Genomic DNA, 23,411 nt, shown 5'->3' with positions numbered 1-23,411 from the left:
TTTTGCAGGTTCAGCCTCCAAAGTTTACTAGAAATTGGCCTACTAAGGGGTGGACGTATCCTTCTTATGATTCCCAGTCTAGGGGTAGATCTAGACGTGGTAGGGGCAGAGCTCAGGGCTCTTTCAGGCCTAGAACAGGGAGTTCTCCTGCACAGTCTTGGTGAGGGCAGGGGTCAGTCCTTTCGTAAACAGACCCAATGACCTACCTTTTCAGCTGCCAGAGCCTTCTCGTCTGGCAGCACCTTTGGGAGGAAGGTTGGCACTTTTCAAAGAAAATTGGAGTTTAATTACCCAAGACAGATGGGTATTGGATATCATACACCACGGTTACAGGTTTTATTTCCATACCTTGCCTCCTTTCAAAGGCATGCCAGACGTTCCTCCTCAACAAAGAATAGAGGCTCACAAGCAAATTTCTCTGTTACTCCAAATAGGGGCCATACAGCCGGTCCCTATGCCAGAAGTGGGCCTAGGATTTTATTCTCGCCTGTTCCTAGTACCAAAGAAAGGGAACACGTGGAGACCAATTTTGGACTTATCTATCCTCAACACTTATCTGGACATTCCCAAGTTCAAAATGTTGACGTTACAGCAGCTTTTACCTCTGCTGGGCAAAGATCATTGGATGGTAACTTTGGATCTCAAGGAGGCTTATCTTCATGTTCCTATCAGACTGAGTTGCAGGAAGTATCTGCGTTTTCGAGCTGGGACTTCTCATTATCAGTTCTCTGCATTGCCCTTTGGCTTATCTACTGCGCCCAGAGTGTTCACGAAAGTTCTGGCTCCAGTGATAGCTTTCCTCAGGTTAAAAGGAATACAGATCTATCCTTATTTGGACGATTGCCTGATTCTGGCTCAAGGAAGGGACGAGCTTCTTCATCATTTGGATTATGTGATAGCAGTGCTAAGATGCCTGGGGTATTCTGTGAACGAAACAAAGTCCAGTCTAGTACCCTCTCAGGACATGTGCTTTCTGGGTGTGAGACTGAATACAGCATCCCAGATGGCCTTTTGACCCCGGACAAACAAAAGAATCTTTCCCTTTACTTTCATCAGTTGTCTCATCAGTCCAGGCTGACTGCAAGGACAGTCCTTCAAGCCTTGGGGTTCATGGCATCTTGTATTCTGGTGCTTCCCAATGCCAAACTGCATATGAGGAAGCTACAATGGTATCTCAAAATGTATGGACACAGCACTGCCAGGATTTGGACACTGTCATTCAAATAATACCTTGCATTCAAAAGGAATTGTTGTGGTGGGCTCAGGAATGTCACCTAAACAAGGGACTCTCTGTGACCCGGCCAGAGGCGAGTCAGATTCTAACGACAGATGCCTCAGACAAAGCTTGGGGAGCTCATCTGAATGGAAAGTGGATACAAGACAAGTGGCCTGCCAGACTACAACATCTACATATCAACTTGAAAGAGATGTTAGCAGTCCAGTTTGCATTAATAGCTTTCAAGGATTTACTTCTTCCAGGGCAGGTGTTGATTCTAACAGACAACACAACTGTCATGTGGTACATCAACAAGCAAGGCGGAACACATTCTTATCCTCTATGCAGGCAAGCAATGATTTTGTGGGAGACTGCTCTCAGTTTACAGCTAAATCTTCAGGCAAGGTTTCTGCCGGAGCACAGAACTCCTTAGCAGATGTGTTGAGCAGACAAATTATGGATCCCCACGAGTGGAAATTGGATCCTCATGTATTTCAGAAATTGACAGTGTCATGGGGAACTCCAGACATAGATCTGTTCGCTTCTCCACTAAACCACCAGCTGCCAAAGTTTTGCACAAAAGGTTTCATCCCACAGCTTGGAAAGTGGATGCTCTTTCTTTCAATTGGAGCAATCTTCATGTGTATGCCTTTCCGCCTCTGCCTCTCCTCCCAAAGGTACTACTAAAGGCCAGACAAGACAAGCCAAGGATGATTTTGATAGCTCCAGATTGGCCTCAACAGCATTGGTACCCATTACTGAGAAGCCTGGTGGAAGCCTCCATGGCCTTTGCCTTCGATTCCACACCTGTTGTCTCAGGAGGACAGTCATTTGCTCAATGTCAAGCTTCACTCTCTGCACCTAACAGCCTGGCATATTCTGTTTTGAACCATAGTGGGCCTCCACTTCCACAGCAAGTTTTGAATGTTATTTTGGAAGCTAGAAGGCCTAGTACAAGGAAAGTGTACGCAGGTAAATGGAAGAGATTTTTATTTTGGAGTGCAGCAAAGGATTTTGATGTTTCTGAGCCTAATTTAAGTGTGGCTCTTCAATATCTTACTGAGTTACTGGACAAAGGTTTGTCCTTCTCTTCTATTAAGGTTCATGCTGCAGCAATTTCGCTCACTATGATTGTGACCCACCATTGTTTTCTCATCCTTTGTTCAAGCAATTTCTTAGAGGGGCAAAGAATATAAGACCCCCACGAGCTCCTACTCCTGCTTGGGATCTCAATTTTGTGTTGGAGAAACTCACTCTACAACCTTTTGAGCCTGCAGCTACTACTGAATTAAAGTTTTTATCATGGAAGACTGCTTTTTTGTTGGCTATTACCTCTGCAAGAAGGGTTTCTGAGTTGCAGGCCCTTATGGCGGTTGAGCCTTTCTTAATTTTCCATAAGGATAGGGTATCTTTACGTACTAATCCTTCCTTTATGCCTAAAGTGGTTTCTAGTGTGGCTTTAAACCAAACTATTCATTTGCCTGCTTTTTATGCAAATCCCCAAAATAGAGGGGAAAAGATTTTGCACACTTTAGATGTACACAGGCAGTTGCGATATTATTTGGACAAAACTAAAGGGTTCAGGCAGTCTCAGCAGTTATTTGTTTCTTTTGCTTTGAGTTCTCAGGGCAAACCTGTGTCAAAACAAACTATTTCTAAGTGGATTGGGTGTTGCATTGCTTTCTGTTATTCCCATCATGCAAGGAGATTCCAGCTGGGATTAGGCCTCATTCCACTAGGGCTACTGCCACTTCGACAGCTTTTTTGAGGGGGGTGGCAACTAAGGATATTTTGGAGGCAGCTACTTGGAGTTCAGTGCATACTTTCTCTAGGCATTATCACCTGCCACTTTACTCTAAATCCAGGGCTGGTTTTGCCACTGCTGTTTTGCAGGGCATTTTGGCAGCTCCTGCTTCCTTATAGTTTGGCCATCCTCCCTTACCTCTGCTTTGGGATTCTACCCAAGTGTAAGGACTGCAGCAATGTGAGATGAAGAACATAGTACAGTTTTGTACCTACCATAAATGTAGATGTTCGAAGATCCACATTGCTGCAGTCCAATTTACCCTCCCTCCTTCCCCTCTGTAGTTAGAGGTGGTTGTGTGGGTTGGGTTGTCAATATGATGTATATTGTATATATTGTACATATTTTTAGTGCTAGGATAGTTGGTTGTTTGTTTGCTGTCTTTTGGTTTTGACCTTTATTTTTAGGGTCTTCTGACATCTGGGGCAAGAAAAGACTGAGGATATGATGTTGGTCATGCGCATTTGTACCCTGACGTCCTGATGTCAGTCAAATGCGCCTTGACCGACGTCAGCCTTATACTTTGATATTCGGGCCGACCGAGGACAGCGGACTACCCAAGTGTAAGGACTGCAGCAATGTGGCTCTTCGAACATCTACATTTATGGTAGGTACAAAACTGTACTTTATCTGCCTGTAGGTAGCCCTCAGCCAGCCTGAATATCAAAGTCTTGGATTCCAGCGCCGGATGCTGACTCTTCTTCCATGACGTAGGGTCATCAGGGGTATAAAACATGCAGCCGCCGCCATTACATCAGTCTTTCTTCCCGCGCAGTGCCCGAAGCAGAAGCAGTTCGCAAGTGCCTATCAGCCGACTCCTGAAATTTTAATTTTTGATTTTCAGAACTGAAGTCTTCAAAAAAAGCTAAGTACCCTATTGGGGATCCTTTTTCTTGCTCTTAACTGATGTCAGTAAAAGTTAACAATTGTCTTACCTATGGAAAGCAAATACCTCATAAAGATTTTCATTCGTACTGCATTCCTTGCTTAGGCCCAGACCACGATGTCCCTCGCTGTCGGTTTTGTGCCTTATTCCACCCACGAACTACTCATCGTCGGTCTATTTTTTCAACAGATTATTTTGGTACTCAGTTTAACTATCCAGAAATGGCTTCAGTAAGCCATCTGACTACCGATATTCCGAAAAAAACATAAAGATAAAGACAGAGACAGACCACATAGGTCCAAAACTGCCAGCGCTTCCATTAAGCTAGTCGCCAGTTCGCCGGTACTCAGTGAGGTGTTTTCGCAGCCCCTGATACTCACTACTTCAGATTCACATACCTCTACTGAGACCCATTCGGAGTCCGGTATGCCGCGAGATGCTTCTTTGACTACGGAACCTGCGGATGTCTCTACCTTGAATGGGTCTGGAGCCGCTGTGCTGGCATCGGCTTCTGAGGGTGTATTCAGGTCTACAGCTTTGCATTTTAAACAGACGCCAACTTCTCCATCAAGGCCTAAAACTTGACCACCGCCTAGAAAACTGACATCCAAACCGCATGGTCAGGCCCATATGCCTAAAAAACAAATGCTTAGAATGGCTGAAGACCTTATTACTTTAATTAGGGTAAGCCAGCCTTCCCCATCTAAGAGACCTAGAACTGATTTTCCTTCTGATCAGGATTCTGAAATTTCTGTTTCTTATGATTACCAGGATTTGCCCTTTTCCACCTATGAGGATTCTGATGCAGGGGATTCCATTCCCTCTGCTTCCACTCCAGAAGATTTTTTCTTTTGGTGAAACCTTGCACACTGTTAGGGAGCATTTCCACTGGGAAAGCCAGGATTACTCTGACTCCAAAAAGAGGCTTAGGGAGTTCTTACTCCTCCCTAAACACAGGTCTTTAGCTATCCCTCCTGTTCTGGACATTGTAGATGATGCCTTCTTGGAATCTAGCCTGGCCGCAGACACTTTACCTCCAGCTCCCAGAAAACCTGACGGGTATTATAGAGTACCTGACTCTCACAAGTTCCTCTTCAAGAATCCTACTGCGGATTCAGAGACCATTTCCCAAGGACCAAAGGGCATTAAGGCTACTGCTGCCAAAAACCCTACCCCCTGTGATAGAGACTCCAGGGCCTTGGACAGATGGAGTAAGAAGATATACACCTGCTACTTTGGCCATTAGGGCCTTAAATTGCCATTTTCAGATGTTAAAGTATCAGCAGCATATTATGGGACTACTTAAACAGAAAATGATGTTGATTCCTGACTGCGCTGAACATAAAGAATTACAGGATTTAATGCATTCTGCTGAACAAGTTAGTAAACTTGTAATTTGGTTTTGACTCTTTAGAAGCATCTTGCAGGGCTGCTGTCACTGGGTCTGTACTTAGAAGGCATGCTTGGCTTAAGGAGCAAAACTTGCCAGATCATGTTAAAGCTAAATTACTAAATGCTCCCTTAAACCAAGACCACCTGTTTGGCAACAAAGCAGAAGTCGTCCTTAAAAAGATGGAGGAAAAAGCTAAATGTATGCAAACTGTTAAAGATTTCCTGCAAGTACAGCCTCCAAGATTTAGTAGGCATTGGCCTTCTAAGAATTGGTCCTTTTCAGTCTCTTCCATGCCTTCTCAGTCCAAACCCAGGAACAGCAGACCACCTAGGTTGCCGTCTCAGACTACACACAGGTCTAAGCAGTGGGCTCCCACTTCCAAAGCTAAAAGTAGTAAGACACCCCTATGGAAAAATGCCACAATGACTTAACCTTAACCCTTCCAAGCCCTGCTCAACTGCCTGCTCCCTTAGGAGGAAAGCTCGCCCTGCATGCATAAAACTGGGAACACATTACCCAGGACAAATGGGTTTTAAATATAGTTTCCCAAGGATACAGATACCACTTCCACACCTTACCAACCCCAAACGTTTGGGCAGACCTACCCCTAAATCAGTGGGCAGAGGCTCAACAGCAGGTTCTCTCTCTTCTAAGTATCAGGGTTATTCAACCGGTCCTAGCAGAAGAAAGGGGACAAGATTTTTACTCAAGACTTTTTCTGGTACCCAGAAAAGACAGCGCCTAGCATCCTATCCTGGACCTCTCTATTCTAAACACTTTTTTGGTAATCCCAAAATTCAAAATGCTAACACTTCAACAGCTGCTTCCTGTGCTAGGCAAAGATACCTAGTTGGGAGCCTTAGATTTAAAGGAAGCTTACCTGCACATTCCAATAAGGGAATCTTGCAGGAAATACCTACGCTTCAGAGCAGGTTCCATGCACTATCAGTTCTCTGCACTTCCCTTTGGCTTATCTACTGCGCCCGGGGTATTCACAAAGTGCCTAGCTCTAGCCATTGCATTTTGCAGGCAATGAAATATTCAAATATACCCATACCTGGACAATTGTCTAATTCAGGCAGAAAGCCAGGACATGCTATTAAAACATCTGGCATTTGTAAAGAAACTTCTAATCTCGCTGGGGTATGCCATAAATAAAAAGAAATCTCATCTGGTACCCTACCAACAGATTGTATTCCTAGGAGCAAGCTTGAACACAACTTCCCAGATGGTTTTCCTCACGCCAGAGAAACAAGTTTATTTGACAGCCTACTTCAAACTACTGGCCACAAAAACCCAGCTTTTCTGCAAGCAAAATTCTGCAAGCCCTGGGGTTAATGGCCTCTTGTTGTTGTATCTTTCGGCTTTTCCCGGTTAGGGGTCGCCACAGCGGAACTCCGGTCCGCTAATGATTGGCAGTAGATTTTTACATACCGAGTTTCCAGCACTGATGCACAACCTTCAACGAAGGTACGATTCCATATGCAAGACTGCATATGAGGAAACTACAATGGTATCTGAAAAGCCTATGGTGACAACATTCTCAGGACCTGGAAGCAATGATTCCTGTCATTCCTTGTATAAAGACAGAGTTCCTTTGATGTGCAGAGACCTGCCACCTCAACAAGGGGCTCCCTTTCAATCTACCCCCTGCTGCCCAAACCCTAACAACAGAAACATCAGACTATGCATGGGGGCTCACTTGGCAGGGCAGTGCATTCAGGGCAAATAGAACTCGGGTCAGATGCACTTGCATATCAACCAAAAGGAAATGTTAGCTGTACAGAATTCCCTGACAGCCTTCAGGGACCACATTCTTCAAGGACAATTATTGGTAAAGACAGACAACACCACAGTTATGTGGTACATAAACAAGCAGGGGAAACCCACTCATACCTTCTCTGCAGACAAGCCATGGCTCTGTGGAACACAGCCTTGAGTTACTAAGTGCACCTACAAGCTCAATTCCTGCCAGGCAAGCTAAATTCACTGGCAGACGACCTAAGCAGAAATCTCATGGACCCACACGAATGGAAACTGGAACCAAAAATATTCAACCTCTTGAGGAACAAATGGGGGACTCCAGAAATAGACCTGTTTGCCTCCCCCCAGAAATACCAATTGGACAAATTTTGCACAAGGACTCACCACAGTTAAGCTTGGTAATTGGATGCCCTGTCCTTTACCTGGGAAAGCCTCTCGGTTTATGCCTTTCCCCCTTTGCCTCTTATCTCAAAGGTTCTGCTAAAGATCAAACAGGACAAACCAAGGACAATACTGACTTCTCTTGGCTCTACCTTCCTTTTTGTTTGGTTGTATTTGCTTTTTGTTGGAGGTGTAACCTAACATATAATTACTTCCCATTATTGGGGCACCTGACATCTGGGGCAAGAAAAACTGATGTAATGGCATCGGCTGCATGTTTTATACCCCTGACGACCTGATGTCATGTTAGAAGAGACAGCATCTGACACCGGAATCCAAGACTTTGATATTCAGGCCGGCTGAGGGCTACCTGTAGGCAGATACCCCAAATGTAATGACTGCAACAGTGAATACACTTGAACATCTACATTTATGGTAAGTGTACACAACTGTACTGTGTGGTTCTCAAGAAAAGCTGTCTTTGTTTACAGATGATATTATTTTCTACTTGATAAGTCCAGAAAAGGACATTTGAGTGTTGTGGAACATTTTGAAACAATTTCAGATATTTTCTTAGTATAACTTTAATGAAGATAAAGCAAAGGCTATAACTGTAAATAATTTATCTGCACACGCACACTGGTTGAGTAGTACCCATATTTCTGGGGACACAATAAGGTGAAGTATTTATGAGTATGGATTAAAATGATTTCTGCTGTATCACGGTTGGCTTATTTTTTAAAAATGAGCAGTAACTGTGTTCTTGGTGTGCAACACGGGTGTAGCTGGTGTGATCATTACTGCAAAGAGATATAAATGGGTACTGGTAATAGAAAGATATCAATAGCCTGTGATCCTCCTGGAAAACAATAGGTACATATGTGTTTGTATATCCAAAATTTATTTGGCAAGTTTCACTTACTGTTGATAAGTTAGTACTGGAAAAACTGAGGTGAGAACAAGGGCTTGGGAAGCCAGTGATTATAACTGTGCTCTGCAGTTCTCTGTGTATAATGTATTTGGGTGTGACAGGTTTTTGTCGCACCTTTATTAAATTACCCATGTTGACACAGGCAAGCATACATTAACACAGAATAAAACAAAGCATATTAACATGTTTCTAGTTAGATACATTATACGTCACATGTTCTTTTTATAACTGTCAGTCCAACATTACATAAACTGCTCAATTCCTGCCTCCCCTTAAATATTACTCCTCCACCAGAGTAATATTCTTGATATATTATTCTCACAATTTCAATTTATTTCTATATAATTTGCTCCTTCCGTTTTCCACAGCTCCCAGTTATAGTTCTTTTATCTCTGTTACAATAATCAGTATTTAAAATGCAGTTATTTTAGATTTAGACTTTCATTTTCTAGTATTTGCCTTTTTGGCAGCAAACAGAATTAAACTGAACAAGGCCTTACCAAGTCTAGGCAGTTCATATCCTGTGTCTCAGCTTGAAAGAATCATTTCCTTAGTTACACCCATTTGCTCACCCAGTATTTCTAAGAGAGTACTTTGAAATGATTTTTTTAAATCTGCCAGTTCCTTATACTTCCAAAACATATGTTCACAATTTCCTCTTTCTTCCGTATCACACGTCCAATAGTTGCCATCTACCTGAAGAAAATTCTTTGGCGTTTGCTTGAGGTATAAAAATACCTTTGCAAGTATTTCCAAACAAAAATCCCAAACCTTCTAGACTTTGTTGCATAAGTGGAAACCATGCATATATCCTCCCATTGTCCCCTTGTAAATTACTTATCCAGTCTCTCTTCCCAGTCTTTTCTAACCTCCTCTGATTGATCTTATAGTTATTGTGCAATGTTTTATATGCCATACTAATTATTCCTTTTTAACAGCAGATTATGTTTTAGAGTCAGCTAAAAACTCTACCAGAGCAGGTCTTTCAGTTAGGATTTCTCTTTGCCTATACTTTGATACCAATCCCTAGAAGGGAAGGCAGTCTTTAGCCTGCAATCAAAATGTCTTCTTGGCCTCGTCTTATTCTGGTATTTTTCCTTCTCTAGATATTTGCTGCCAATATCATGGTTCCTTTGACAGTTTTCTCTATTAAATTCCAGCCCCCTCTTGCCTATTTTCTGTACACTGACTAGCAGTCATCCCTATTGGCAAAGTTTCCTTTCTCCATTCCAGTGTTGACTCAGTTGTTAGAGTACTTCCTGTAACTTTATGAATATAATATTCTGTATGGCTGTTGTTATTCTCCTTAGGGATTCGTTAAGTCAAAGAGTAGCAGAAATACAAGGTCTAAGGACCTGAATTTTGTCTGTGACATAAACCGAACATGTTGGAGAGGCAGATGTATGTCCCAGAGACTGCCCCTCCTATGGAACAGGCTTCCCATCCTTGTGAAGCTTGGTTCATCTATTACCCAGTTTAAGCACAACCTTGACAAGTGGATGGGGAATAGGAAGTTTACACCAAGCCTGGCACCCATGTCACTTTTGGACACAAAAATGCCTGGTCCTCAATGTCCTGTTTGGATGCAGGACATCATTATTCTTTTTGAAAAACTTGGCTAGGCTTAGAAAGGGCCCTTGGGTCATTGGCCTAGTAGCAGTCTTTCAATCAATATCCAAAATCCCATTTTCTCCTTAATTTTTGAATTTTCCCCCTGCTTCATCATTTTCCATTTCCACTTTGAATTATAACTTTTTGCTTGTGTTTTGTGCATTTGCCTTAATTATGCAGCTGTAAAATAACCCTTCAAATCAGGTAATCCTAAATCACCTTGTTCTATTAGAAGGATCAACTTATCTCACTCATCCTTTGCCCTCTTCCCTTCCCAGATAAATTCTTTCGACTCTTTTTAATTATTGTCCACAACTACTCCTCTAGTTGATAAAAATAGGCCTGACCCATATATAAAACTAAAGGGAGTAAAAATATTTTCGCTGCTTATATCTTACTATCAATATCCAAGAGCATCCATTTTCTCAGTTTTTGTATTATCTTTTTTAGTCTGTTCCCAAGTTTTCTTAGCTGCATTAACAATTTTTTTATTTTGGTGTGGCAGATTTTGGTCATAACCAGAGGCAATGGTGCACATGTGCTGTCAGTGCTAATTTGTTATTGCATCTTATTTGATATTCAGTGGTACAATCACGAGAACACTGCCTCTTACCATCACATATTAATCAATGACATTGGCCTTCGTCGTCACACTCACAAAAAAGAATGATGCAATTTTCATCCGTGTGCAAAGCAAGCAGATAAGCCAAGTAATTTTCAGTTTTCAGTTGTTCTGTTAAACGGTAATGGAAATGGTGAGTATTTACTCATTGGTACTTGATGAGGCACAGCTTTACCCAGAATCCTGCTACTGGCTAGTCATCCTGTAGGTGTATTTTGAATGTATGCTTTCACTGAAACCTAAATATTAAAATGTCAATATCAGAAGAAAAAACTTTGACTATAGGTACAGCTATGACCAAAGAAGGTAACATTTTTTCTTCTTCCTTTAGCTGCTTCCTTATTCGGGTGTCATAGATGGTGGACTGAAACCAGGCTACACAATTGCTGTTAAAGGAGAAATTGATAACAAGAACCCAGACTTGTAAGTGATAGAAATGTTTGTCTTGTGAAATTGAAAATGTTTACTAGTGAACCTTCTTTCTGCATAAACATCTGTAATAAGTGTGTGGCAGATTCCCATTTGTATTTAACTGCTACAGCTTGCTCTGTGTAATCCTTTCTTCTTTGCATGATATTCACATAGTGAACAATGTAAGGACTCCTCAAATATGTACTGCAGCAGATACAAATGTTCCTTCATAATAGGAAAAAAGGCACAAGTAAGTATCTGTGCTAGAAGTTTACTAAATTTATCATTGTGATATAATTATTTTAGTTATACCTGACACTAGTTAAACTCATCTTCTGCAGTCAGTAACCTTAATGGCAGCCAGAATATCCCTTTCTCTTACTGAATACTCAGCCATTTAGTACCGTGTCTGTAAGATGACAGTATTCACTTGCTCTGTAACATAAAACTCAGCCATTTAGTACCGTGTCTGTAGGATGACAGTACTCACCTTCTCTGTTCACTAAAACTATAGTAATCAAAGCAAGAATGAGTGCCTCCACATATCATTTACTCTTGGTCTTCCTCCTTTGAGGCTTATTGCAATATTAACAGTCACTCCATATACATGAAGGTGTTCTCTGAGTTTACAGGCCTGCACCACATCTGCGAGACAGTAGCCGCAGTGGAACAGCCATTAGTGCTGGCCTTGCTAGAATCCAATACTTTTTTGTGTGCAAGGTTGCTTTTGATGATCTTTTTCTGTTTCATTGAAGACTTTTCTCATGTGATTGGAGGTGGGCTACCATCATCTGTCAAAAGGTTGACCCATAAAGCACACTGTACCTCCCCCCGGGAAGGGACAGGCAGTCATAACATCTTCAGTCTTCTCCTTTCCAAGTAAGGATCTGAAGTCTGCATCTATTCCTCAGCTTCACTCATTGGAAATGTTATTCATTCCCACTGGCTCAATGAGATTTTAGGTTATCAAACTAGATAACGCAGTACTGGTCAGCTTTCAAAAGCTCAGACTCCCTTCACTCTTTCTTCTTGTAATAGCAGATTGGCTGAGCATATCCTGAGAGGGAAGCCTTCAACTGTCACAGGAAGTGAATATTTTTTTTCTGCCATCAAAGTCATCTGATTCTTCACAGGATCCACTGCTGATTTTTATGGCTTACTTTACTGTACAGATAAGCCCCTTTTGGGGACCACAAATATATATATATATTTTTTTTTATTTTGTCAATGTTTACAGTGATTCCTGTGTGAATTTCTGCTTGTAGTGGTGTTTGACTTCTGTCTTTGAAAAATGCTCATTTTTATTGTTTGTGAGGAAACTTAAGTATTTCTGTCAGAAGTGGGTGGTGCAGTTGTGCAGCAGTTAATGTTGTCACCTCACAGCAGGAGGTTCTTTAGTTCGATTCTCAGCTGAGGGTGCCTTCTTTGCAGAGTGTGCATGTTCTCCCTGCCTTGCGTGGGTTTCCTCTGGGTACTTCGGTTTCCACCCACATTCCAAAGACATGCGTCTGGAGCATTTCTCCCTGGGCCTCTGCTGAAAATAGGCTCTGCCCTAGTCGGACTTTCCTGGTCAACAAATGTTAAATGAATAAAGTGATCTGTATGTGTGCTGTTAGGTACTGTGGGCTGTCTTGTGCAGTCAGAACTGCAAATTAATCACACCTATCTTTTCTGCTTTATTCAAGATTCAAAGAAAGTTTATTGTCATTTAGGAAGCACAAGTGCTACCTAAATTAAATTTCGTGTGTCGGCTTTTTTGCAGGAAAAAACATACACAAAAAGACAAGACATGATAGGTATTAAAGAAAAAAAAATAACTATATTACAAAAAGTAAAAGTCTAGGTAGCCGACGCACATGCTTTTGTACACTATTTATATACACTGGACCACACTGAATACTAGATGATTAACACAGGAAAAGAAAAGTGCACTACACACAGATGTGAGATTGTGTGATATTGCACATAAGGAAGTGATTAGAATTGCACTTGAATGAGAATATATTCATTTTAGAGAGCAATAAATAGAATTACTGTATGAAAAAAAAGGAAAAGAATGAGAGCATAACCGTTATAGTTGTGATACATCCAGGTTTACGTCTGCATTAATGAGTCTTATTGCAGTAGGATAAAAACTGTTCATGAATCTGGAGGGTCCTGCAGTGGATACTCCTTAACCTTCTACCAGATGTAAGTTTAGTGAACCAACCATATGCTGGATGAGAAGTTTCACGCCGTATTTTGCGGGACATCTTTTTACATCTCATTTTAAAGCACTTCTGTAAGGCAGGAAGACTAATGTCCATGATCTTTTCGGCTGTTCTTATTCTTTGCAGCAGCTTCTTTCAGCCAGAACCATACAGTGCATTTGCTGGTGATAATGTTCTCGATGGCTCCTATTTAAGAGGTATTTAGAGCATTCATAGAGAGCTTTGTTTTTCTAAGCATTCTTAAGCAGTGTAGTCGCTGGTGGGCTTTTTTTAATTAGCTGTCCTGTGTTTGTACTCCAAGAAAGATACTCTGATATGTGTACCACCAGGAACTTAGTAGTTTGGACTCTCTCAACTTTTTCACCATTGACCTTCAGGGGCAGATGCATGGCAGAGCTTTTTCTGCAGTCAGTAATTATTTCTTTTGTTTTATTGACGTTTGTTGTTGCTACACCATTCAGTCAGGGAGTTGACTTCATTCCTATACCCACTCTCGTCATCACACTTATGACTCCCACCACTGTGGTGTCATCTGCAAATTTGATGATGTGTGTTGTTGCTAGGTTTCGCAGAGCAGTCATGGGTAAGGATTGCGAAAAGTAGAGGACTCAGCACACAACTCTGGGGTACTCTGCTGTTGATTGTAATACTTCCTGAAGTGTTGTTACCAGCACAGGTATTTTGTGGTCTTCCAGTCAGGAAATTGGGGATCCAGTTGCACAGGCCTTTATTTATTTTTATCTTTTGAAAGGAAAATATTGCAGAAGGCGGATTTTTTCCCATCATTTATACATTATTTACTGCTCTTTGTGTTTTTAACTTCAGGTCGCTGTTTTACAGTGAATGAAGTTATTTGAATGTAGTGTGGAGATTTACTCTTGCTGACAAAAAATATATATTTTAAATTGCTATTAATCATAATTTTATGGCAGTTTAACATAGTTAAAGTGTGCAGAATTATTTTTAACAATGGTTTGGCACACTGGTTGATTTTGTGTTTGGACTTTGTGTACTGGAAATCCTTTAACTTCTGTAAGTTGTAAAATAATTCTGAACACATTTCAGACTTTTTTTGTGATAACACAGTTTGGCAGAGTTTAGTTGTGTAGGAACATACTTATTACTAGAAAGTTGAAGTGCTTATTGTGATACATCATCTAGTACTGTCAGTTTATTATTCTGGCTGGTGTTCTTTCCAATGACTTGTTGGATCTTAACTCTGGTACCCCCCCATCAAATCCGGTTGCACCTAAAATTAAATAAATAAATAAATAATATTCTTCAGCCTACAGTTAGTGTTTCTGTCGGGATCCCTGCTCAGCCCACAGACCATTCACCTTTTTCCCCATCTTCCTCTAGTGCAGCTTTGCCCGCCACTGTGGAACAGAATTTAACACATCTTCTGCGGGTGATGTTCATCGTGTTTCACTGTTGCAGTCATTACACTTGGGTTATCCTGCTGGCAGGCTACCCGCAGTCGGCCTGAATTCCAAAGTCCTGGTCTGGTGTCGGTTGCTGTCGCCTCTTCCCTGACGTCAGTGCACCAGGGGTATAAAAGATGCAGCCAACGCCATTTTCTTCAGTCTTTCTTGCCGCGCGGTGCCTGAGGCAAAAGCAGTTAGCAAGTGCCGGTCGGCCGACTCCTGAGATTTTCAAAACTGAATTTCGGATCCGAAGTCTTCAATAAAGCTAAGTATCCTGTTGGGGAAACTTTTTTCTTGCTTCAGACCAATGTCAGAAAAAGTTAACAATTGTATTTCTTGTGGGAAGCAAATACCTCATAAGGATTTTCATTCTTACTGTATTCCTTGCTTAGGCCGTGACCACGGCGTTGCTAGTTGTTGGTTTTGTGCTAGATTTAATCAACGCACGATTAAGCGTCGGTACGATTTTGCTTTTCATTATTTTGGCAGAAGGTTTAACTATATAATGCCGTTGGAACAACGGACGACCGGAATTCATAAAAACGCAAGGATAAAGACAAGGACAAACATCTGAGGTCCAAAACCAACGATAAAGCTTCTTCTAAGCCAGTCGCCGGTTTTCCAGTGTTCAGTGAGGTGCTTTCGCAGCCCCTGACTCCCACTACCTCAGAGCTACAGGCCGCCTCCGACTCCCACGTGGAGACAACTAGGCCTCTGGATACTCAAGGTATTGGCCCTTCAGAAATTAATCCCTCAGATGGGTCTGGAGCCGCTGAGCAGGCATCGGCTTCTGAGGGTGTCTTCAGACCTACACAACTTTATATAAAGCCTACTTCATCATCCAAGATAAAGTCTAAAACAGTTTTAAAGACAAGGAAACAAGTACAGCATTCTCCAGGACAGACTTCTATGCCTAAGAAACAGATGCTCAAAATGGCCGAAGACCTAATTACTTTGATCAGATGTTCCCATCCCCCTCCTGATAAGAGGCCTAGGCAAGACACTGAATATGATTCCTCTGATCAGGATTCCATTTCCTCTGATTCCTCTTCAGAACAGGGATATTCTATTACTCCCTATGAGGATTCTGATGCTGAAGATTCTGTTCCTTCAGCTTCTCCTCCTGAGGACTACTCATTTGGGGAAACACTGCATACCATGAGGGAGCATTTCCACTGGGAGAGCCAAGATTATTCCGATTCTAAGAAAAGGCTTAGAGACTTTCTTTTACTTCCCCAGCACAGACCTCTTGCAAATTCCCCCTGTTCTAGACATAGTAGATGATGGATTTTCAGAGCCTGTCTCCAGACTCTACCTCCTGCTCCTGTTAAGCCGGACAGATACTACAGGGTTCCAGACTCCCATAAATTCCTTTATAAAAACCCTGCTGATGACCCAGAAACTATTTCACAGGGTCCCAAAGGGGTCAAGGCTGCTACTGCTAAAAACCCTGTCCCCTCAGATAGAGATTGTAGGGCACTGGACAGATGGGGGAAAAAAGTTTACACTTCTGCTACCTTGGCTGTAAGGGCTTTAAATTGTCAATTTCATATGCTCAAATATTAACAATACTTAATGTCTTTGTTAAAACAAAAAATGTTGACAAATTCTGAATGTTCTGAGAACAAATATTTGCAGGATTTATTGCATGCAGCTGAACAAGTGGGAAAACATACTTTGCAATGTGGCTATGATTCACTGGAGGCCTCGTGCAGGGCCACTGTTACAGGTTCTGTTATTAGAAGGTATGCTTGGTTAAAGGAACAGAATCTGCCTGATCGTGTTAAAGCAAAATTATTGGATGCTCCATTACAGCATGATACTTTGGTGTTAAGGCAGAAGAGGTGTTGAAGAAAATGGAGGATAAAGCTAAATCTATGCAGACAGTAAAGTTTTTTTTACAGGTACAGCCACCCAGATTTAGCAGGAACTGGCCCTTTAAGAATTGGTCCTTTCCAGTGTCAGACAGACCACAAAGAGACAGATTCAGATGCCCTAGAGGCAGGCAACAGCCCCAGGGCTCATACAGGCCCAAACAATGGGGTGCTTCTACCTCCAAAAGCGGAGAAGACAAATCACAGCCTTATAGAAAACAGTCCCAATGACTTCCCTCTGCCGATGCCAAGCACTTATTTTTTGGCAGCACCCTTAGGGGGAAAGCTAGGCCTTTTTTCACAAAACTGGCACAAGATCACCCAGGACAAATAGGTCTTAAATATAGTCTCTCAAGGCTACAGGTTACACTTTCCCACCCTTCCAAAGGCAAAAGGTATGCCAGACCTGCCACACAATCAATGGCCAGAGGCACAAAAACAAGTTTCATCCCTCATGGACATGGGGGGGGGGGCTATTCAGCCAGTGCCACAACAAGAGCAGGGACAAGGATTTTACTCAAGACTTTTCTTAGTACCAAGAAAGGACAAAGCCTGGAGACCAATTCTGGACCTGTCTATTTTAAATACTTTTCTGGACATACCAAAATTCAAAATGTTGACTCTACAGCAGCTTCTGCCTATGCTGGAAAAGAAGGCTTAGCTTGTAACTGCATGTCCCAATCAGACAATCTTGCAGAAGATACCTCAGATTCATAGCTGGCTCAATGCACTACCAATTCTCTGCACTGCCCTTTGGCTTATCTACTGCGCCCAGGCTCTTCACAAAATGCCTGGCACCAGTAATTGCATTTTGCAGACAAAGAGGAATTCAAATATATCCCTACTTGGATGACTGCCTTATTCAAGTAGAGACCAAAGATATTCTACTACAGCATCTGGCGTTTGTAAAAAGACTACTAATTTGCCTAGGGTACACAGTAAACAAAAAGAAATCAAAACTAGTACCCTCTCAAGAGATAATATTCCTGGGTGCAAGCTTAAATACAACTGCCCAGATGGCTTATCTCACACCAGACAAACAAAGGCAACTGACTTCGTACTTCGTAAACATGGCAACAAAGACCCAGTTATCTGCAAGAAAAATTCTGCAGGCTCTGGGCTTCATGGCATTCTGCATTCTACTAATTCCATATGCAAGACTGCATATGAGGAAACTACAATGGTATCTAAAAAGTGTTTGGACTCAACATTGCCACAGCCTGGAAACAGTAATTGCGCTCATTCCCTGCCTGCAACAGGAGTTTCGATGGTGGGCACAGGCCTCTCACCACAACAAGGGACAGCCATTCACTTTACCCACTGCCAGGCAGACACTAACAACAGATGCATCAGATTATGCCTGGGGGGCGCACATGGCAGGAAAATGTATTCAGGGCACATGGCCCACAAGCCAAATTCATCTTCATATCAATCAAAAAGAGATGCTAGCTGTACAAAATGCCCTGACAGCCTTCAAGGACCTACTTCATCCAGGACAACTGCTGATAAAGACGGACAATACTTCAGTCATGTGGTACATAAACAAGCAAGGGGGCACACATTCCTACCCCCTCTGCAGACAAGCCATGACTTTGTGGAATATAGCATTGACTTATCAAGTACACCTGCAAGCACAATTCCTGCCAGGAAAGACAAATACTTTGGCAGACGAACTAAGCAGAAACCTCATGGATCCTCACGAGTGGAAACTAGATCCACAAATCTTCAGCATGATAACAGGGAAATGGGGATGCCCAGACATAGATCTATTCGCCTCCCCTCACAACTGCCAGCTACAGAGATTCTGCACTCGGACTTATCACAAGCATGGAAAGTGGACACCCTTTCATTCAGCTGGAAAGCCCTTACAGTATATGCCTTCCCTCCTCTGCCTCTCCTCCCCAAGGCACTCCTAAAGGTCAGACAAGAGAAGCCAAAAATGATACTGATTGCCCCAGACTGGCCACGCCAGCACTGGTACAAAATCCTAAAGAGCTTGTCTCAAGGCCCAGCCTGGACATTACCTCTAATTCTGCATTTGCTGACCCAACAGAACAATCAGATCCTACACAGCCAACTCAGAACCCTAAATCTGGCTGCATGGTGGATAATGTAACCTTCCGAACACACCTCTCTCTAAAGCAGTTATGGATGTTATTTTGGAGGCCAGGAGGCCCAGCACCAGAAAATCTTATGCAGAAAAATGGAAGAGATTCTGTGCTTGGGACCAGGTGCAGGAAATTGATACGCTTGTACCAAATATTCCTCAGATTTTGCAGTATCTAACTGAGATGCTGGGCAAAGGCCTATTCTTCTCATCAATTAAGATCCATGCCTCTGCCATTTCAGCTCATTACAATATGGACCCACCTATTTTTTCTCATCCACTGCTAAGACAGTATCCTAGAGGGGCCAAAAACATAAGACCCCCAAGCATAGCTCCAATACCTGCATGGGACCTCAATTTTGTCTTGGAAAAACTCACACTCCCTCCTTTTGAGCCAGCCAGTACAGCGGAGATAAAATACTTATCATGGAAAACAGTTCTTCTCCTAGCAATAACTTCAGCAAGAAGAGTCTCAGAGTTGCAGGCACTAATGGCTGTGGAACCTTTTATTATTTTCCATCAGGACAGGGTTTCTCTAAGGACAAACCTGACATTTATGCCTAAGGTAGTGTCCAGTGTGGCTCTTAACCAAACCATACATTTGCCTATCTTTTATCCAAACCCACAGAATAAGGGGGTGAGACTTTTGCATTCTTTGGACATACACAGACAGCTACGCTTTACTTGGACAAAACTAAAGCTTTCAGAAAAACTGGGCAACTCTTAGTGGCATATGCTGCAGGTTCGCAAGGAAAAGCTATCTCTAAGCAGACTATTTCAAAATGGATAGGCCACTGCATTCGTTTCTGCTATTCACAGCATGGCAAATCAGTGCCCAAGGGCATTAGGCCACATTCTACCAGAGCAGCAACCACTTCAGCAGCCTTCCTCAGAGGAGTACCAACCAAGGACATTTTGGAGGCTGCAACCTGGACTTCAGTGCATACTTTTACTAAGCACTACCACTTGCCTCTTTACTCTAAATCCAGAGCAGGCTTTGCCACTGCAGTTCTGCAGGGCCTCATAGCCACTCCAAATTTTATTTAGGCCTAGCCACCCAACCTCAACTTTGGGATTCAACCCAAGTGTAATGACTGCAACAGTGAAACACGATGAACATAGTACAGTTGTGTATCTGCCATAAATGTAGATGTTCAAGTGTATTCACTGTTGCAGTCCAGGTTACCCTCCCTCCATCCCCCCTTTTTTTTTATTGCTGGGACTTACCTGTACCTCTCTATTCTATACAACCTATGTGGTGTATTTGCTTGTAGATGAAGGTTATGGGCATGCTTTTTTATGATCGTAATATTTTTAGCCTGTCCTTTTGGGGGCACCTGACATCTGGGGCAAGAAAAACTGAAGAAAATGGCGAAGGCTGCATCTTTTATACCCCTGGCGCACTGACGACAGGGAAGAGGTGACAGCAACCGACGCTGGATCAGGACTTTGGAATTCAGGCCTACTGCGGGTAGCCTGCCAGCAGGATAACCCAAGTTTAATGACTGCAACAGTGAATACACTCGAACATCGACATTTACGGTAGGTACACAACTGTACTTTCCAGTACCTGGTGCATGTATGGGAGAACCAAACCCTTTAGTTGCAGGAGTAGCCTGGAGTACGAGACTCCATGCCAGGTATAATATTGTCCCCAAATATTTTACGTAGTAGTGAAGGTCACAAGATCTTCATCATACAGGTGATAATAGGATTATAGGTGTTTATGAGGCTGATGTTTATAGATTCATATGTATATGCAAGGCTATTGACCACCAGGCCCTTTATAAGTTTAGCCATGCAGTCCAACCCAGTTGTGCTCCTGTGGATCGTGGGTGTTTACTAGGAAGGGGTATGTTAGTTATGTGTGTATGTGTGTGCGTGGGGGGGGGTATGTTAGTTTGGGCATTACTGTCTGCCTCTGTCTAAGACATGGGGACTAGGCTGGGGGTGAATTTCTGATTTCCCATCCATTGGTCAAGGTTGCACTTAAATAGGGTTAGGGATGTGGTTTCTTTGACAAGACTGCGCTACAGGCAGTCAAGTCTAGTGGTTGTGTTCCCATACATGACTCTAGTGCTAGTTTGGCTAGAGACTTCTGTTGTTTCAGAGATTGATGAGGAATCTGATGAGGATACTGGTTATTTCCTACTTGACACTAAGTCCATTCACTTTGATTCTTAGGAAGATTAACCTCTTAAGTCCAAACAAGTGTTCATTTTTCCTCAGAAGATTGCTGGGTTTAGTGATACTTTTGCTTGGGAGCAATCTGGAACTACCCCAGAGCTCAGCAGGGTATGTGGTCTTCTAGAAGATGAGATGCGCTCAATTTTGTGGCAACCCAACTCACCACCTTACTTGCCTTGTAAGATGTTTATAATGCTACCGGCAGAACACCTGCATATATTCCAGCAGTCCCTGAAAAGGGCCCAGAGAAAGTAATAGGGTCTCTTCAGATATGATAGGTCTCTTTTTTTCATTTAACTGCTGACCTAGCTGCTGTTTCCCCAGCTGCCTGCTCAAATAAAAAGTCATTGACTTCATCTAATCCAACACCCTCAATAAAGAGGACAAATGGTTAGATCTTCAGGGCAAAATAATGTCTCTTTCTAGTAATCCATCCTTTTGAATGTTAAATTATCAAGGCTATATATGGAAATTTATTTTACAGTGTCTGTACAGTTTAAATGGCTTTATTGCATCCTTATCTGCAGAGCAAAAGTCTTTTAAGGATGAAAGTGTTTCTAATTTAATTCAGGTTTTGAAATATGCTTGGAGATGTGTGCTTGAATATGCAGATATAATCTTGAGAAATGCTGCTGTTTCTGTTGTATTAAGACGTATGCTTGGTTATGCAATCATAACTGCTCTGATGATTTAAAAGCCAAAGTTTTGAATGCAGCTTTTAGTTCTGAATTGGTGTTTGGGTCCACTGTTACACAGATTTTCAAACAGTGGGATGGTAGGGACAAATTAATGCGTGAGGTATCTAGAATGTTTCATGTACCGAGATTTTCCCAAAATCAGGAGTTTTCGTCCAAGGGGCAGAACAAACAAAAATCTTAGTTAAGTAAAAGTCAGGGATCAAACAGGAAATGGCAGCAGGATAATTCTTTAAAAAAAAAAAAACAAGAGGGGTTCCTTTCCCTGCAAAGGAATGACTGTGCCGAGTTGTAGAGCACCCTGTGCACACACCCCACCGTTCTTTCTCTTCCTCCAGTCTCCCTCTCAACCCTGTAGCCTGGCCATAAAATATTCTCAGACAAATGGATTCTGAGAGTAATTAGGAGAGGATACACTTAGCAGTGGATAGAAAATCCTCCACCTTTTAGGAAAATTCCCCCACACCCACCAAACCAGACATAGCAGTTTGAGAGAGTGCTACATCCCATGGAAGAAGCAGGGGTCATAAAAGTAATGCCTGTGATCGGAAAGGCAAAGGATTTTACTCCAAAGTAATTTTTTACAAGAAACATCTTTATTAAATTATCATGTGTGGCACAGATAATCTTACATTTATACAAATGAAAAAAAAATCATAGCAGCACAATCCCATTTGCTAGCACAACTGTAACTGCAAACATTATACATCACTTTTAATATTCCCGTCAGTGTCTGTCAGCTGTTGCATAGATCTGAGCTAATTCAGATCCTGCCTTCTTTTAAACATCGTTCCTCCTCTACATGTAGTGGTTCCACATTTCCCATTTTTTTCCTGTGTAATTTACTCCTACCCTTTCCTAGAGATCCCAATTCCATTTGTTTTATCTCGGTTGCTCTCTTTGTTACTTCTAATAAAGTTTGATTTCCATTTCCTAGTTATTGTTTTTTGGCAGCCATCATAATTAGACTCAGCAAGGCTTTACAACTCCAAAATCTTTTTGGTGCCAAAAAAGGAACACTGCTGGAGACCCAGTCTAGATTTGTCCTTTCTAAGCACCTTTGTAAAAGTTGTGAAATTCAAAATGATTACTTCAGTCCAAGTATTGTTTCCAGACCACTGTTTCATGGTGACTCTGGTTCTCAAGGGCACTTATCATATTCCCATTGGTCTTAATTTCAGGAAATATTTGAGATTTGTTGTATCTGGCTTTTGTTATCAATTGTTTTATGTTATACTTTGGGTTATCTACTGCACCTTGAGTGTTTACAAAGAGTCGGGCCCCAGTGGTTGCCTATTGCAGAACCCTAGGCATCCACATTTTTCCTTATTTAAAACATTTGATGATTCATGTAGATTCTGTATCAGTGTGCTTGGAATCGTTAGATAAGGTTGCAACCATCCTTTCCCAAATTGAACCTTCCAAAGTCCTTGCTTACACCCTCTCAATGAATTATTTTTGTGGGGTATTGGATAAACACAGTAAAAAGATGGCTTTCCTTCCAGAAGACAGAGTTCTGACTTAACAGGGATATTTTCCTGGATTTCTTTCTAGAAGTTCTAGACATGGCCTCAGCAAGAGAGTTCCTCACAATTCTTGGCCTTGTGGCATCAGTGATCCTCATGATACTACTAACCAGACTACACATGGGAAAGATTCAGTGATACTCGAAGAATTCTTGGACCCAGCACCTTCATCCCTTGGATTTCCAGGTACCCGTACTGGGATTTGTGAAACAGGAACTGTAGTGGTGGAGGAATCAACTCTCTCTGAATCCAGGACTCCTTTTCTGTTTTTAGACTCCAGTCCAGTCAGTCCAAACAGACTCTTCTGATTTTCAATGGGGAGCAGTATCCATGGGAGTTTAAGTGCAAGTCTTATCTGTTCCTCAGGAT

General features: G+C 42.1%; 1 protein-coding gene across 2 annotated transcripts in view; it reads left to right on the top strand.

Annotated features, from left to right (window-relative positions):
• Positions 1-23,411, top strand: part of LGALS8 (galectin 8) — an 892,437-nt gene that overhangs the window by 647,788 nt on the left and 221,238 nt on the right. For both annotated transcript variants that reach the window (XM_044059159.1, XM_044059152.1), the window contains one exon: positions 10,940-11,031. In XM_044059159.1, coding sequence (XP_043915094.1) covers positions 10,940-11,031 — 92 coding nt within the window. The remainder of the gene's footprint in view (positions 1-10,939; positions 11,032-23,411) is intronic.

The sequence above is a fragment of the Protopterus annectens genome, chromosome 1.part2 (genome assembly GCF_019279795.1).
Source record: "Protopterus annectens isolate FY-2018-M chromosome 1.part2, PAN1.0, whole genome shotgun sequence".
NCBI lineage: Eukaryota > Metazoa > Chordata > Ceratodontiformes > Protopteridae > Protopterus > Protopterus annectens.
This window is presented reverse-complemented; position numbering and strand designations above follow the sequence as displayed.